Below are 16,458 nucleotides of genomic sequence, written 5' to 3'. Positions count from 1 at the left end.
ATGCTAGCTGACTATTAACGAGAGAGCTCAGGGAATAGTTTAGTTAAGCACAGAGGATAATAATACAGTGGAATCTTGATGATATGAATCTCACGGGGTCACAAAAAATATTCGTATTAGCCAAAGTTCGTATCATCGAAACACAATTAAAACTAGCTAACTTAAAGAGTCAGAAGGTGAACTCACTCAGGCACACGCACGTAAAAAGCATTTACAGTATAGACCACTTTTAACGTAACCGTTTATAGTGCAGAACTGGCTACAACGCGGCCTTTTCCGACTCCCGTTTACCCTCCCTTAGAACTCCATGTATACGTGTACCACTTACAGTGCAGCCACGTGAGATAAAATACCTGTTATAATGCAGCTTCTGCGGGAAAATCTCGCCGACAAGGGCGGTAGCGAGCATGCTTCTCAACGAAGTGCACCCACCAATGGGAGAGGAGATCAACGAGGGCGATGCGGAGGAGGAGCATGAGACGTGGAGCATGAGGCCAAGGGCGATAAAATCTTCGCCACGCACCGAATGTGCGAGTGAAAGTGCTCGCGGCTGTCAGTGGGGCGGCGTTTATTCATATCAACCGACGCGGGTTGAAAATCGATTCGTAACAACTGTTCTCTAGCACGTTGCAAAGTAATGGGGCTCGGCCGGGATCACAGAAAAATTCGTATCATCCGGAAATTCGTATTAGCCGTGATCGGTATCATCGAGATTCCACTGTACTACCGCTCAAAAGTGGCCTGCCTATAGAAGTTGGTCCTGTTACTGAAGCTTTACATGCTATGAATTTCTATATTGCTGGCTTGAATATTGTCCAAAAAGTTAGGTTTGTTGCAAGGGCACAGCATAAAATGTGTGGAGACCCACACAGATGGTCATGATGGGGATAAATATGATGATGCTAATAGCAATTATGTATGCTCAGACAGCACAAGGGTGTGAAAGACTTTGATGGAGGCCTTGACATAACGCCTACTTGTTCCTAATGTCTTCCTGTTTTCTTCACCTATGCTGTCTGGCCACATTTTTTCATCATTATGTTTTTCTTCACAAATGCTGGTGGCAGTGAGGCTGTTTGATTGCTGATTATGGTGTTAAGAAAGAAGATGACGCAAAGTAATGGTTTAGAACAAAATGGAAAAAGAGCCATGGACACTGTATATACTTGCAAGCATGAGTACCTCAGCATGGTTAAATGCCAATAATGGGTCTGAGTGCACCTCAGCTAGAAATTGTTTCATGTTTTATGCGTGGTACTCAAGCTTATTAAAGACAGATTTGAGTGTAGTGCTTCTTCATGTGTTTTGCAGAAAAATATTATTTGGCTGATATTGTGTGACACTGTAGGCTCTTATGTATATGCTTCCGCTACTACAGTTTTGTGTTCTTGTTTATGTTTATAACATTTGCTGAGGCTATCTCTGTCAGCAACATTAGACAGTTTTAGTTTAGCGTTTTTACGTTCCGCTTAGCTGCAAAGCGGAAGCGTGAATGTGCATGCGCCCTCCGCTTAGCCGCAAGCGGGCTAGCGGAGCTAGAAACACGGTCCGCTTACAAGCTGCCTAACCGTAGCGCGGAGCGTCGCGGTTGCATTTCGCTGGTGAGGGTGGTCAATGCGCGTGCCCTCTCTCGAGCGTGCATTGAGGCCCCTTACATCGAGGCACTAGTCGTGTGAGCGTGAATAACTTGTGTAATACACCCCCAACTGGTTATTTAAGGAAATAAAGTGAACAACACAGCTAACAAAAACGTCGCCAGCACATTGGCATCAAAAAGGATTGGATTGGATTTGGAATGTAACATTGCTGGCTATCACGTGGCGTTCACCAAGTCGATGCTTCATTTTTCATGCGATAAAATGGACCGGTAACGCATTACAAGCGACCGTCTAGATGTTTCATGAACAAATAAGTTATATATATATATATATATATTCGTCTTATTTTGTAAAAGTGACAAAACGGTTTTGTATTTTGTTTCACTACGCTGAATTTGGCCAGAGGGCGCTGCAACTATGAAAGGTCCGCTCCGCTACGCTAAACGCACAATTAAAATGTAAAAATCTACCGCCGCTCCGCTGTGGCTTAGCGAGGCAGCTCGGAGGGGAGCGAACTGGTAAGATGCTAAACTAAAACACTCTATTGCCTGCTTGGGCTTCCCGATCAGTGTGTACTTAAATAAGTGAATAAATTTTTATGTGCTGCCTTTGGGCAATGCAGATGCTGGTGTGTCTAGACCGTAAATGTAAAAGAAGCTCAACTCTCTCTGTTTACTCATGCAGGGAGATGTGGTGCGACTGTTCCATGCGGAGCAGGAGAAATTCCTGACGATGGATGAGTACCGAAAGAAGCAGTATGTGTTTCTGCGGTCCACAGGACGCACCACTGCAACAGCAGCCACCAGCTCCAAAGCCCTGTGGGAAGTGGAAGTGGTACAGCATGACCCCTGTCGTGGCGGGGCAGGACATTGGAATAGTCTCTTTCGCCTCAAGCACCTCGCCACGGGCCAGGTTTGTTGGGCACCTTTTATTACAATAGCGACCATACATGCTCAGGGTAGCCCGGGAAAACTGACGGTTTGATGTGCGTTGTCTTCCCGCACACCTTACACGACGCCCATTGTTGAAGGCCACGTAATCTGCTGAGTTTTGAATGCATAGTGCAGTTGAAATGGTGAAGGGTTCGGTAGTTAGGAATGCTTGATTTGGGACAAGCGTGTGCTCCCGGCTGAAGATGTTCCTAAGCGTTCCTCATCATACCAGCATTGTAACTGCAAATGCTCACAGTCATTGAGTGAGCTCTGTTCATGTATGTCTAATGGTGTGTTGGGCCATATGTGTTTACTTATTAAGCGAATGTTGACTAATTTACACTGCCCATGAAACTATGTACTTTTACTTCATGTAATAGTCTAATACCTTGCTATTGCTGTCAGTGCTTTGCCTTGCAGGCAAAGCTGCGTAATTTTTCCTGTGTTGGCTAAGCATTGTTCATGGTTGCCAGTGAGGGCTATAAGGGCGTACCGTATGTGGACTGTGCATTTATGGAAGCTGGAATGAAAGCTCTTGAAAGAGCATAGAGCTGCTTGATGAAATGCTGTCGATTCTGCAACCATAGTTAGGGTATGGCAGAACAGCATTATTGCATCTAATTCACCTGCGGCCTATCAATTTTTTCATGCTAAATTGAACAATTCCAAAATAAAAAGCCTCAGAACTTGGTCACTAGAATAAACATCGAGACATAGGCAGAAATGCACAGAGCTTGGCTCTTTGTTCTATTGTGTGCAATAACAATTGCAGATGACCTGCTCAATGCTTTTTCCTTTACAGGATAAGCATTTATGTAAATAAGCACTTGAAAATTTCATTTTCACCTTTTCAGTGCTCTGTGCTCATCACACCATGCTCCCACTTATTTTTTGTGCACTACTTCCAAACACCACAGGTATACTTTAGCTGGTAGCATTTCAAAATTGTTTTACTCATTTCTTGCACAAAAATAAGTATTGGTTACTGAAAAAGAATTTTCTAGTTGCGATATTGTCTGTCATTGTGAAATAATTATTATATTAATAGAGGCTTTCCATCTGCATTTGCAGCATGGTTGTAGATTGTCGTCATGGCAGCTTCTTGGTAATGATCATTGTCATGTTGCTATCATTATCAGCCTATTTTTATGTCCACTGCAGGATGAATGGCGTCTCCCTGTGACCTCCAATTACCCCTGTCTTGCGCTAGCCGATTCCAACTTGCGCCTGTAAATTTCCTAACTTCATCACCCCACCTAGTTTTCTGCTATCCTCGACTGCGCTTCCCTTCTCTTGGTATCCTTTCTGTAACTCTAATGGTCCTCTGGTTATCCATCCTATGCATTACATGTCCTGCCCAGCTCCATTTTTTTCTCAGTGTCCGTTAGAATATCGCCTATCCCAGTTTACTCTCTGATCCACACTGCTCTCTTCCTGTCTCTTAACGTTAGGTCTAACATTTTTCGTTCCATCGCTATTTGTGCAGTTCCTAACTTATTCTCGAGCTTCTTTGTCAATCTCCAAGTTTCTGCCCCATATGTTAGCACCGGTAGAATGCAATCATTGTGCACTTTTCTTTTCAACGACAGTGGTAAGCTCCCAGTCAGGATTTAGCAATGCCTGCCGTAATTTATTCTTCAGTAAATTTATTTCTCATGATCAGGTCTTCTCAGGATCATGATCACACTGTGAGTAATTGACCTAGGTAAACGGTACTCCTTTACAGACTCTAGAGGCTGACTGGCGATCCTGAATTTTTGTTCCTTCACTCCACTCTTACACTTTCTTGCTTAAGGTCCTTAATAATTTGTTGTAATTCGTCCCCATTGTTGCTGAACAGGACAATGTCATCTGCAAACTGAAGGCTGCTGAGATATTCGTTGTTGATCCTCACTCCTAAGCCTTCCCAGTCTAAATGCTTGAATACTTCTAAGCATGCAGTGAATAGCATGGGAGAGATTGTGTTTCCCTGCTTGACCCCTTTCTTGATAGGTAATTTTCTACTTTTCTTGTGGAGAACCAATGTTGCTATGTCAGAGGTAAAATTAAGAGATGGAAGAAAAAAAAGGTGCTTTAGCAGCACACGTTGTGTTAGGCGGTCTCCCCGACAGTTCTTGAGCTTTGGGACCTCCGACTGTAATACTAATACTGTATTCTCTCTGTAATCAGTTGCTGAATAAACCTTAACTTGAACCTGGGCCTTAAACTTGTGAAAATTTATGTTCTAATCAACTGCACCCCCTGCATATTGACTAAAGTTTAGGCAGCAAGAGCAGCTTTGTATCCAGTTAATAAGAAATCTATCGGCTAAGAACTGTATGCTTAATTTCATGCGTGTATGACATCATGTGTTGCAGTATCTAGCTGCTGAGGTGGATGAAGACCCGACCCCTGACCCAACACGGGCCAAGCTGCGGGGCCCACCAGGGAGCCCCGTGTACTGCCTCGTAGCTGTGCCACAGAGTAGCGACATTGCCTCCATCTTTGAGCTGGATGCGACCACACTCTCCCGTGCTGATGACCTGGTGCCCCAGTCTTCCTATGTGCGCTTGCGCCACTTGTGCACCAACACCTGGGTGCACAGCACAGCCATTCCTATTGACCGAGATGAGGAACGGCCCGTTATGTGGCGCCTGGGATGTGCGCCGGCCAAAGAGGATCGGGAGGCCTTTGCAGTGGTGCCAGTGTCAGCTTCTGAAGTGCGGGATCTTGACTTTGCCAATGACGCTTGCCAGGTGGGTGCTTTTGTGCAAGGCTTAAAGCCCTGCAATTAAAGGTGTGCGAATATTTGAAAATTTCGAATACCATCCAGTATTATATATCTAATATTTACTATATATGTATATTTTATATGTAAATAATGTAAATAACATATTTAATATTAAAAATTTTTGAATATTCGATTAGGATACGAATATTCGAACCAAATTGAATATGTTGCTGGCTGTGGTGGAGCAAACACGGTACCTACCGTTTTTTTTTGTCTATCTAATCTAAGAATATGTCTGATATTGTGCTGAATTTTATGATGATTTCCTGCTACTGGTGAAAGGTTGCATGTAAAGTGCGCTCAGTGATTGGACGCCTAGGTTATACGGGGAAGCCAGCCTCTCAGTAGTAAGGGGCATGGGTTTGTGGACAGCGAGGGTGCACTTGGAGCACAGCTAAAGAGGATGGGAGTGACTGTGCGAAAGAATCCAACTGCAATTGCTCTTTCCGTGAGTATAGGTCCAATGGGCACATCCTTATCATCGATGTCCATCCACGTGGCTTCACTATGCAAATATGCCAGCTCCCTGCTGCATGCCCGTGTCGCACCTCTGTGCAGCGTATCGCATGCCTGTTACAGCATTTCAGGATAGAGCAATGACCGATTCTTTACCGCAATGCACGCTTGATCGAGATCTGAGACTTGTAGTACAGATATTGCAGGTAATGGGCTTTCAGTGATGGGCATTACCACAATGCCTGCTTGCATCGCCGTATGCTTAAAGGTGCTATTCTAAGCAAGTATGGATGCATTAGACATGTTTACTTGAGTTATAATCAAAACATTTTTTTTTCATACACTTGAAGGTTCTCTCTCCGTTCTTCCTGTTGTATGATGTAGTATACCTCGCATTATATTATTGGTTGCGTTATATTCTTGCAAGTGCAGTACCTTGGCAACAGTGAGTCGGTCAGATGTCTAACACTGAAGGAAAACAACAGAAGGGGCTTGCTGCATAACCTGTGCTGCAGAAGCCCTGCTTTGTTGAGGCATAAATCATAGGAAAATGATAGGACAATGTTCTTCCAGTTCTTTTATAAGCAATGGTAATAGCAAACAGTACAGCACCATTACGTTTTGGTTAGGTGTGAACGCACCTTTTGCCTTGCTCATTTGTTACTTTTGCAATGCCACCCCCACTCCCGAGCTTGTTGGTTGACAACAAATGCGATGAGTGATGTCTGGTGCAGGGTCAAATACCTCTGAGTTTACAGGCATTTCATGCTGTATAATAAGGCACAGGTTGGCGAGAACACACTAGTGGGAATTGCTCAATTTTTCAAGTAAACATGAGTCAAATACACAGTATTTTAGAATAATGGCTTACTAGCCCATTTTGTACCCTTGACAATGTAATTTTGGTGTTCCAAACTGTTAAAATACTAACTAAACTTGCTAATAAATGCATGTGGACATCATTATTTGATATTTGAGGCTAAGTATTCGTATTCGATTTATATTAAACAATTTTTATGCTCGTGCACTCCTGCCTGCAACACAATAGATAACCATACTGACGATTAGAGGTTACCATTTGGATCCTCTTGTACCGAGCAGCTGGGTTAGGTGGAAGAATTGTGCAGATTCAAACTGCCTACCACGGCCGTTTAGGAAATCATGGTACCTCTTGCTTCACATGAACAATCCTGCTGCTGTTATATTGGAAAAAAAAAAAAAACCCGCATTGGGCTGGAATCGAATGGGGCAAATGATGGATTGTTCAGATAAAGCGATGTTCCATGAAACCTTCATTTGAAAGTTGACACCTGTACTTCCTTTTCTTCATCCTGGGTTCTACTTTAGGATTACAACCGTCGATAATCTCCTTAACACCCAATGCACATGTCAGTGGTATCCTTATACTGTGTGAGATTTGTGTTTGCCTCCTGTTTTTGGGTTTATGTGCATGTGTTTAGGTTCCAACTCAGTTTTCTTATCAGAAAATGTATAATTCAGAGAAATCCAGGTATCAGGAAACCTAACATCCACAGTACTGCAGCACATAGTACATTGTGGGTTGCCATTATATCATGTGTTAAATATTGCCTTTCACTTGGAAGTGTGATGTGACACTGCTATCAGTGCTGTTTCTGTAGCCCTGCTTGTCATGTCATGTCTAGGTTTTGCAGACGCTGGTTGGTGCTTTGGAAAGTGGCCGTGCAGGTGTCACGGAGCGTCGTTCGCTGCTTCAACTGCTTCAGGAAGTCATCTATTTCACGGCCAGTCGTGAGGGAGATCCAAACAAGTCCGACCCTCTCGAGCTAGTTGTGACCAAACCGAACCGGGAACGTCAAAAGCTGCTGCGTGAGCAGAATGTGCTTCGGCAGCTGTTCCACATCTTGCAGGTGCTCCTTCATTGTACTTTTGCAGCCTCAAAGTCTCTGTTACGAAGTTTTCCATAGAGTAACATTTATTCTGAGACAAGTTTATAGGCTGTACAATAAAATGCGAAAGTTCTTATCAGTTAGCACAGAAGTTAAGCAATATTTATAATACAGTTAAACCTGGATATAACGAAATTGTCAAATTCCCGAAAAACTTCGTTTTAAAGAGGACTTTGTTATATGCAGGTTCGGCACAAAAATTCGAAAAAGAAATGCTTACCGTATTTACTCGATTCTAACGCGCCCTCGATTGTAATGCGCACCCGTTTTCTGTGACCAAAAGAGAGGGAAAAAAAATCCTTTACAGTACTGCGCCCCTCATGCTTTGGAATCGCTCATCCTTGGAATGTCACACCATGTACTGGATGCGTGGACGCGTGTCGTTTCGCACAAGCGCGAGGCGTCGAAAATGAAGAGCGAGCGCCACGATGGCGTCGTAGCGTCGTATAGTGTCACCTAGTGTCAGGTTAGTGAAGTGAAGCGCAGAGACTTGCGCAATAACCAAAGAGTGGCGCTGCCAGCACGTTAAAAAAAAAAAAATTTTTTGTTTCTTCAGCAAAATCAACTGGAAAAGGAGAGTGCCGGCTTGGCGGGCTAGGCCAGCTGCAGCAAGCGGCGGGATCAGGTTTGAATGAATGAAGGGAGGGGAAAGGTCACGCCCACGGCGGCAAGATCGCCGGGTCGAGGGATGCAGGCCCGCCTCATGCACGCTCGCACGCACGCACACTTGCGCTCACTCTTGCCTCGAAGTCACCGTGAATTCGAGCGCGCCAAGCGCGACGTCGCCGCTTCGCACTTCGTCGCGGCGGAGAAGGTGCTTCTGGTTGCTGCTTGCACAAAAATGAAAAAATTTGGGGCGAAATCTCTAGGTTGTTGGCGGGGAAAATGCGTTATTTTGAGGGGGTCTCCCGCTGCCACTTCGTTACGTAGAGGTCTGAAATACATGTGCTTCTATGGAGTAACGGCGGGGAATAGAAAAACTTCGTTATATTAAGGAATTTGTTATATGGAGGTTCGTTGTAAGCAGGTTTAACTGTAGTTCAGTAATGTGGAAAGTTGGTCGAGTTGGTGATTCATCATCATACCATATTGGTGAAACAGCGCACTGACCAGGACAAAGTGGAGAGACAAAGTGGAGAGACACAAGAATACCCAGTGTCGTGTATTCTTGTGTCTCTCCACTTTGTCCTGGTCAGTGCGCTGCTTCACCAATATGGTATGATGATTTGCAATAGTGTTTATTGGCACAACTACTAACACCATATTGTGTCATGTCAAGTCATGTAAGAAGTTAAGCAGACAAGCTTTATTGTCACATCCTTACTGGTCCACATGCCATCAGTGTACTTGGATAAACTTATGGGTATTAGGGAAGTTCACAGAATAGACCCTTTTCCTAGTTTACAAGTGAGCTTCTCTGCACTCCACATTTGCTCGACTAATGGCGGCACTGGTCTTGGTTCAAATGAAGACAACATGCTAGCTGCACATTCTGGGACTTGCCTCTTGCATAGTTTCATTGCTAGAGACATGTCTGCATTTCTTTTTGTGTTGTATGACAAGCAAGCTGTGTATGTACCCACTGTTTGCAATAATGACTAGGTATATCGCCATTAGTTTGGCAAACTGCCTCACAGGAAAGCTCTCATTAACTATGAAATAGGTCCATTGCTACTATCGAAGCAGCGAGGTCAGTCAGACCTTCCCCAGTTTATTGAAGGGTTCTGTGACAGGGCATGACGTCCAAGTAAAAATAGGAGAGAAGACGGTGCCTGGGTTGCAGCCACAGCGTTCAGAAGCTGGCTTCTATGCTGTGGTGGTAGTCATATTTTTTTTTCACCTCAACCATTCTTATTGTCTGAGGCTTGCTCAAGTAATGCTAATGAAAACTTGCCTGTTATCCTGGTTGCCCAGTTTCTCTAATTCTGTGGGGTAATGGAAACAAAGCATTATTGTTTCATTCTTTTAGTCTGATTTGAAAGTTGGAAAAACTATCGTCGTTGGCAGGGAGTCACATTCTCTATTTGTTGCATTACATTTGGTGTAAAAGTATTTTCAGTTAAGGATCTAGCTTTTACATATATAATGACATGGAGATTTGTGAATGTTATATCAGTGTCTTGCAAATTCTGCAGAAAATGAATTGATTCCATTGCCTAGCAAAGCACTACAAATTTCGCGTTGATTTCTGTGTGCGAAGTATTCCTACAACTTTGCAGATGTGATATGCAATCTCATGTCTTGGCCTATTGATTAACAGGCGCCATTCACAGACAATGGGCAGGGCCCACTGCTGCGCATGGAGGACCTTGCAGACCCGCGCTATGCACCTTACAAGCACATGTGCCGTCTCTGCTATCGTATCCTGAGACTGTCCCAGCAGGACTACCGCAAGAACCAGGAGTACATTGCCAAGTGGTTTGGGTTCATGCAGAAGCAGATTGGCTATGATGTGCTGGCCGAAGACACCATCACTGCGCTGTTGCACAGCAACCGCAAGCTTCTTGAGAAGCACATTACTGCGGCTGAAATCGAGACATTTGTCAGTTTGGTGCGCCAAAACAGGGAGAGTCGTTTTCTCGACTACCTTTCAGACCTCTGCATTTCCAACAAGCAGGCCATCCCTGTCACCCAGGAGCTCATCTGCAAGGCTGTGCTTTCACCCCACAATGCTGACATCCTTATTGAAACCAGGTAGGATCTACAGGAGATGCATTTCTTGTTGACACCTAGGTGTTATATCATCGAAGCTGCAATTGAGGGAACGCAACACCAGCTGGAGTGCAGAGCGCGATACGTCAGACTAGTGAGGAAAATGCATAATCCACCATTGATGCTGCGGTGGCCGCATTTCGATGGGGGTGAAATGCAAAAACATGTGTACTTATTAGGTTTAAGTGCATGTTAAAGTACCCCCAGTGGCTAAAATTAATCCGGAGTCTCCCACTATGGTGAGCCTCATAATGAGATTTTGAATTTGACACGTAAAATCCCAGAATTTAATTTCAAAATTTTTGCACTCCTGCTAGGGGAAATTAGAGTGATCTCATATTTACAAATGTGACGTGACACATGTGGCCAAGTGTTTGAAAGTGCACGCTTGCTCGAGAGAAGAGCTGGTAACTTTATTCTGTTGAGCTGTGCATGTGTCTGTGACCTAATGGGTAGAGCATCGGCTGCTGGGCTGGGGGACTTGGGTTTGAAACCAACCATTGGACACACATGCTTTTGTGTTCTTAGTGTTGAACATTAGCTGGACATAACGAAAGACGAATGAAAGAAGCCCGTGCATCTATCCTAACAATGCTTCGCATTAAAACCTTGAAACACTGCATTGCAGTTTCTAACCTAACCATCTCCACTGCTGTGCAATAGTGAGAATTGTGTGAGTGTCGTAAAGAGAGGGACCTTCTCACTGTGTGCAGGGTGGTCCGCAGCCAGGTTGAGCTGGAGATGGAAGGGGGCCCACCCACCTTGGCTGTGGAGGAGCAGGTGCTGCTTCTGTGGGACAGCGGCCGGGAGGCGCGCAGCATCGTGGAGTTGGCACAGGACACGGAGTGTCTGAGTGCACGAGCCACGCTCGACTACTACAGGTTAGGCTGGGGTGGCAGCTGTTAACAGCCAACGATCTTGGCCAGATCAAAATAACACAACTACAAATACAGTAATCCCTCGTTATAACCAAATCGCTTTATTTTAAATATCGCTTTATTCTAAATTTCTCCCAGTCCCGACTTAAACGTATGCATTTTAAGCCGCGTTACTCGAAGCGCACGAAGAGCTTGACCAGCTTAGAGCGAAGTGGCGAGCGGAGGCATCGCCGCCGCTGAGCGGCGGCGGCGACTCTTTTGTGCATACAGTGTCAAATTAATACTGCCGACGAATTAGTCTCATGCAGGCACAGAACAGGCCACAAAAGTAACAAGCCAAGCGAGAGCTGAGTGCTCCCAGCTGTTTACTGTGGAGTGAATGGAAGCTGTCAAATTCCATGGTGCAGCATGCCCGAACCGTTAATCTCAGTCGCAATCACATCGCTGGTGTCCCCCGTGACAGAATCCACATGAAAATAATGTTTTCGTGACGCTTTGCGATGCTAGAAAACCGCGGTCTCTTGGATGCTTAAAAGTGGCCAAAAGGCTGCGGGGCAGACTTGTGCCATAGCATTCCATGGGGTGCGCTCGAAGAGCAATGTTTTACCGCTCTAAAGAGCACTTCTGGTGCTGAAACGTGCCAAAAAGTACAAAAGAAGTGTTCCTCCGATTGTAAGTGCCATGCTCGACGCGAGGAGCTACATTAACAAATTGGGAAGATGACTTTGGGGAAGCCCGTCTAGAAATTTGCTTGCTGCTCACCATAATCGACTTGCATCGCAATGAAACACCGCCCCTAGCTTCGTTGCACTTTTGATGGTGCAAGTCGACCGATAACTTGCCGAAAACACCAAAATCCGAGCGTTTCTAGCGGCGAGTCAGGCTGTCAACATGGTGGGTCAATGCAAGCTGATGTTTCCCCAGCGATTTTCTCGAGCTGGTCATGCTCGATTGACGCCATCCGACTTTAGACAAATGGTCTAAATGCTTGGTAGGGTCATTGAATTTTGTTCCAAGATATTTGTCAATGGCGCAGACGCAACGGTGTGCAAACACCGACACTCGAAACGTAGAATTAGCACAGTGTTGTCGACAACGGGGCGCCGAAAAACCCATCTTGCAAACTTCACGGCTGCACACCTCTGGAAAAAAGTTGTCCAGTGATCATGCAAAGCCCCTACTGCAAAACCGTTCAGTTTTCACGATCGCACTGCGTACCCACGATGAGCGGCTAATCGTTTTTTGAGCACAACAAACACAACCTCAGATTCGAGCCACGGCATTGGTTTCTAGCGCGATGCTCTCGTAGTCTTCCGTGACCTCCGCATCCCTCCATGACCAGCCTGACGATGACTGGACTTGCAGTGATCTGTACAAGGCTGCTCATAAAATTCCTGGCTAAGAGGTAGAAGGTGACTTCGAGACATTTGCATTTGCTGACGCTGCTGCTCCCGTGGTCACCCCAGCAATTGATGCAGAGATAATTGACACTGTTGGTGGCCCTGACAAGGACGAAGAGGCGGCGGAGGAAGAGCTACGTGAAGTGCCAACTATGGTGCAGACATGGGAGTACCTACGCTTGCTGCAAAATAAGGTTGAATGCAAGGGTGCCGACCACGGCTTCGTGCATTGCTTGGTCAAATTTGAGCAGGGGTTGCTAGCTCCCGGTAAGAACTTGAAACAGCCAAAGCTCATTGCCTTTTTTTCACCTGAAAAAAGTTCACTGAATACATTCTATTTTGACTTCCTCGCAGCTGTGGTGCAATTAAAGCATGATTGCTTTAGCTTTTCTTGAGTGGTCGCTTATCGAATTACCGCTTATAACAAATTTTTTCGCAGTCCCACTAGCTTCGTTATAACGAGAGATTACTTACACGAGTCGAGGTCCCATTGGGAGTGGACAATGAAAATAAGTGGTCATGACACAAAATAAACATTCGAGGAAAAGTGTTTTCGCTGGTTCACATCTTACGTTTGTGCAAGGTGGTTCCTTCCCTCTGTTTTATGCAGACAAAAGATTTTCCATTTTATTGCTGTAATGTTAAACGGGAGTGGCAGGCGACAACTACGCATTTTTATTTCTAGGTTATGGATGGACGAAATCATGGTAAAGTGCCACATGCCATGCATTGTGAGGTTGCTGGATGTTCAGGTGGCTATCACAATACAGCATATGGCACATGGACTGCATGGTTCTTTGCTTTGGGCATTCTTTAAGATGGGCCTTGCTCAGTTTCTTCACATACTTATTCTGCCATTCAATGTTGTCTGCATTGTGAGGCAATGACGCACCGATGTTCTGCTGTATTAACAGCATTGGCAAAAGTAAGGGTGATGCAGGCGAGCTCTGCAGATGCTGTGCACCAATATGAACATTTGATTTGCGCTAAAATAATGGTTTCTGCAGGCATAAAGATCGCATCACACTTTCTGCTACTACTACCTGCAACATATTTCTCATGATGAATTGTCAGTCTCGTGGTACTTTTCCAATTTCAGCATAAGGATGAGCAAAATTATGTGTATTGAACGCAAATCAAGTGTTCCTTTTCATATTGGGCCACCATCATATGCAAGATAGTGTACCAGTAACCTTAGTCAGCATCATGAAGTAACAAAGGTTGTAGTGCTGGCTTGGCTGGTAAGGCAGCTTGCATACCGGAAAACCAAAGCTCTGCTTAGCTTTTGCTGGTATCTAAGCTGCTTGTGTACACGAGCAAAACTCGAGCCTCTTGCATCCCCGATTTTAAAACTTCCTATTTTGCCTTTCCTATAAGCCTCTTCTGGCCTTTCACCTTCTTGTGCTTTTCTTGAGGAGGCTCTTAATTGACCTGCAGCTGTCTTGTCCAGGACACCGGTCCTCTCAAGACAAGGAGCCTGTTGCAAGTGTTTTAAGCAGTTCCACCTGCTTTCTGTACAGGCATCAACTCGACCTGTTCTCAGGCATGTGCTTGGACAGGCAGTACTTGGCCATCAACAGCCTGTCGCCTCACCTGGATATAGAGCTGATCCACAAGTGAGAATGTTTTCTCTGACAGCAGCCTACTTTCTGGTGGCTGCAAGTAACACCCTGAACTGTTTTATTAGCCGATTTCTAAATTGAAGCAGATTATTGCCAGTTGTTTCTAGCAGTTTCTCTTCTGTTAAAAGGGAAACAATGTCTGGGCTCTTGCTGGGATAAAATTTTGTTTGCGAAGCAATATATGATAGCTCAAATACAATAGAATCCTGGGAGGCCTTACTATGCAATCCGGACAGCAAGACTCAACGCGAAATCATCAGCCAAGCTCTAGCTGCCGCTGAGTCCTTCGGGATCCCGGCCGACGGATAGAGGCGCTGCGGAGGAAGACCATCTTCTGCGGCGTTAATTGACTGGTGGAAATAAATGTTATTTCTCTCTCTCTCTTAACGTTTGAGAAAAATGAGAAAAATTGATGTCATTTCTTTCGTAGATGAAACTGGGAGGCTGGCAGTGCAAAGTATCAAACATGAAAATGAAAGGCCTGAAGTGAAACAGTGGATATTGTGCTGTTTCATTATCCTTGCCACTGTTAATTTCTCAAACCCATTGTTTGTGGGATTGTTGATGTGCTTTCAATCTCATAGCTTGCTTTATGAGGTGTATGCTGGTTGAGAATGCAAAGTGTAGCTGTAATGAGAAAGCCATGCATGAAAAGCATGCATAGATTATATGAACACATGATCAAAAATTTTTTTCTTGCCACTCATTTGCATTTTGTGTTGCAAAAGCTACAGATGGGTGAAGATGGGAGTGGAGAGCAGTGGTAATTCTTACTGTCACTCTTTTGTTTTGTTGATAAATTGAACAGATTTATACGGAATCACCTTTGGTGGATGGCCTGATTCTGTTTCTTCAGCATGATTTCTTTTTAGAGGAGACACACACAAAAATGAAATTTTGCTGTCTGCTATTTAACAAATTGTAGCAGATTACTTGGGGTGGGGGTGGAATGACAGGTGGTGAAGCAGATGCAAACAAAGTACTGTGCAAAGCCTAAAAAATCTAGAATTTCAGTTGCGGGGATTACATGCAGCACATGCAGATTATGTTAAACAATACTTTGACCACATGTATTTCATTGTCCCTGTGTATATTGTGCTCTGCTCTGCCATAGTGGAATACTAGCACACCCAAGCCTACACTATATTAACAAAATTACTCATGTCAGTCTGATAAATTGTACAAATTAAAAAAAAAATGGACAGTATATTTTAACTTTTAACCATGTTGCTGCGTGTTCATTGCTTTTTTTGTCTGGTTTCTTCCAGATTTTCTCTGTATTAAAATTTGTTAACTAACTTATAAGGCGGACAAAGCAGAGTCCTGAACCCATTTTTTGATGTTTGTCTATTCTAACGTGTGGTCTTCGGGGGCTCTCAATGCTTGCAGGTGCATGGCAGATGAAAACCTGCCATACGAATTGCGGGCAGCCTTTTGTCGACTGATGCTGCACATGCATGTGGACAGGGACCCTCAGGAGCTCATCACACCTGTCAAGTATGCACGCCTCTGGTCCGACATTCCTGAGCAGCTTTCTATTCAGGAGTAAGTAACCCTGTGTCAACCCTAATTTTGTCAATGCTTTCTCGATGCCTTTGGTTGGCATATACAGTAGAACCCTGCTAATACGTTTTTCACGGGACAGTAAAAAAAAAAAAAAACGTAAGAGCTGTAAAACTCAAGAGCCGAGAATTGGGAAAAATTGAGGAATAAGGGTAGTGGGTCGACTGCACACAATTTTATTTTAATTGCTACGTTTAAAAAAATGTTGCAGTTTTGCCCGAAAGGCAAAGCATAGAATGCGATAGTAAATTAGTAGACAGCTATAAGAAGGTAAGGATAGTAGTTTTATTGTCCGTATAAACTTGTAAACATTCGCTTATTAACTATATTAACAAGCATGGTGTCAGCACGCACAGGCAAACATGAACACATCACACTCGATGACTGTATACACTTGCTGTCAAAATGCTGGCATGAGGAAGTGCGGCAGCAGCAGTGAGTGAAGTGACCTTTGTGCTGTCTATCGCTTCAACACAAACTGCCCGCGCAGTACGCAGTTGATGCCAGAGTACAACACCTCCCCCCTATCCCTCCCCTCCCCCTGGTGCCTTGAGCGCGACGAGAGATGGTGCACTTCCTGCCCGCTTTTCCCTTCTTGT

General features: G+C 44.5%; 1 protein-coding gene across 1 annotated transcript in view; it reads left to right on the top strand.

The window, feature by feature from the left end:
* Positions 1-2,257: 2,257 nt before the first annotated feature.
* LOC119435279 (inositol 1,4,5-trisphosphate receptor-like) overlaps positions 2,258-16,458 on the top strand; it is a gene marked incomplete at its 3' end in the record, with an annotated part of 37,013 nt that continues 22,812 nt past the window's right edge. Inside the window, exons 1-7 of the mRNA XM_037702193.2 lie at positions 2,258-2,510; positions 4,888-5,265; positions 7,421-7,645; positions 9,945-10,378; positions 11,110-11,277; positions 14,195-14,290; positions 15,686-15,841. Coding sequence (XP_037558121.2) covers positions 2,277-2,510; positions 4,888-5,265; positions 7,421-7,645; positions 9,945-10,378; positions 11,110-11,277; positions 14,195-14,290; positions 15,686-15,841 — 1,691 coding nt within the window. The remainder of the gene's footprint in view (positions 2,511-4,887; positions 5,266-7,420; positions 7,646-9,944; positions 10,379-11,109; positions 11,278-14,194; positions 14,291-15,685; positions 15,842-16,458) is intronic.

Source organism: Dermacentor silvarum, unplaced genomic scaffold (assembly GCF_013339745.2).
Source record: "Dermacentor silvarum isolate Dsil-2018 unplaced genomic scaffold, BIME_Dsil_1.4 Seq593, whole genome shotgun sequence".
Lineage (NCBI taxonomy): Eukaryota > Metazoa > Arthropoda > Arachnida > Ixodida > Ixodidae > Dermacentor > Dermacentor silvarum.
This window is presented reverse-complemented; position numbering and strand designations above follow the sequence as displayed.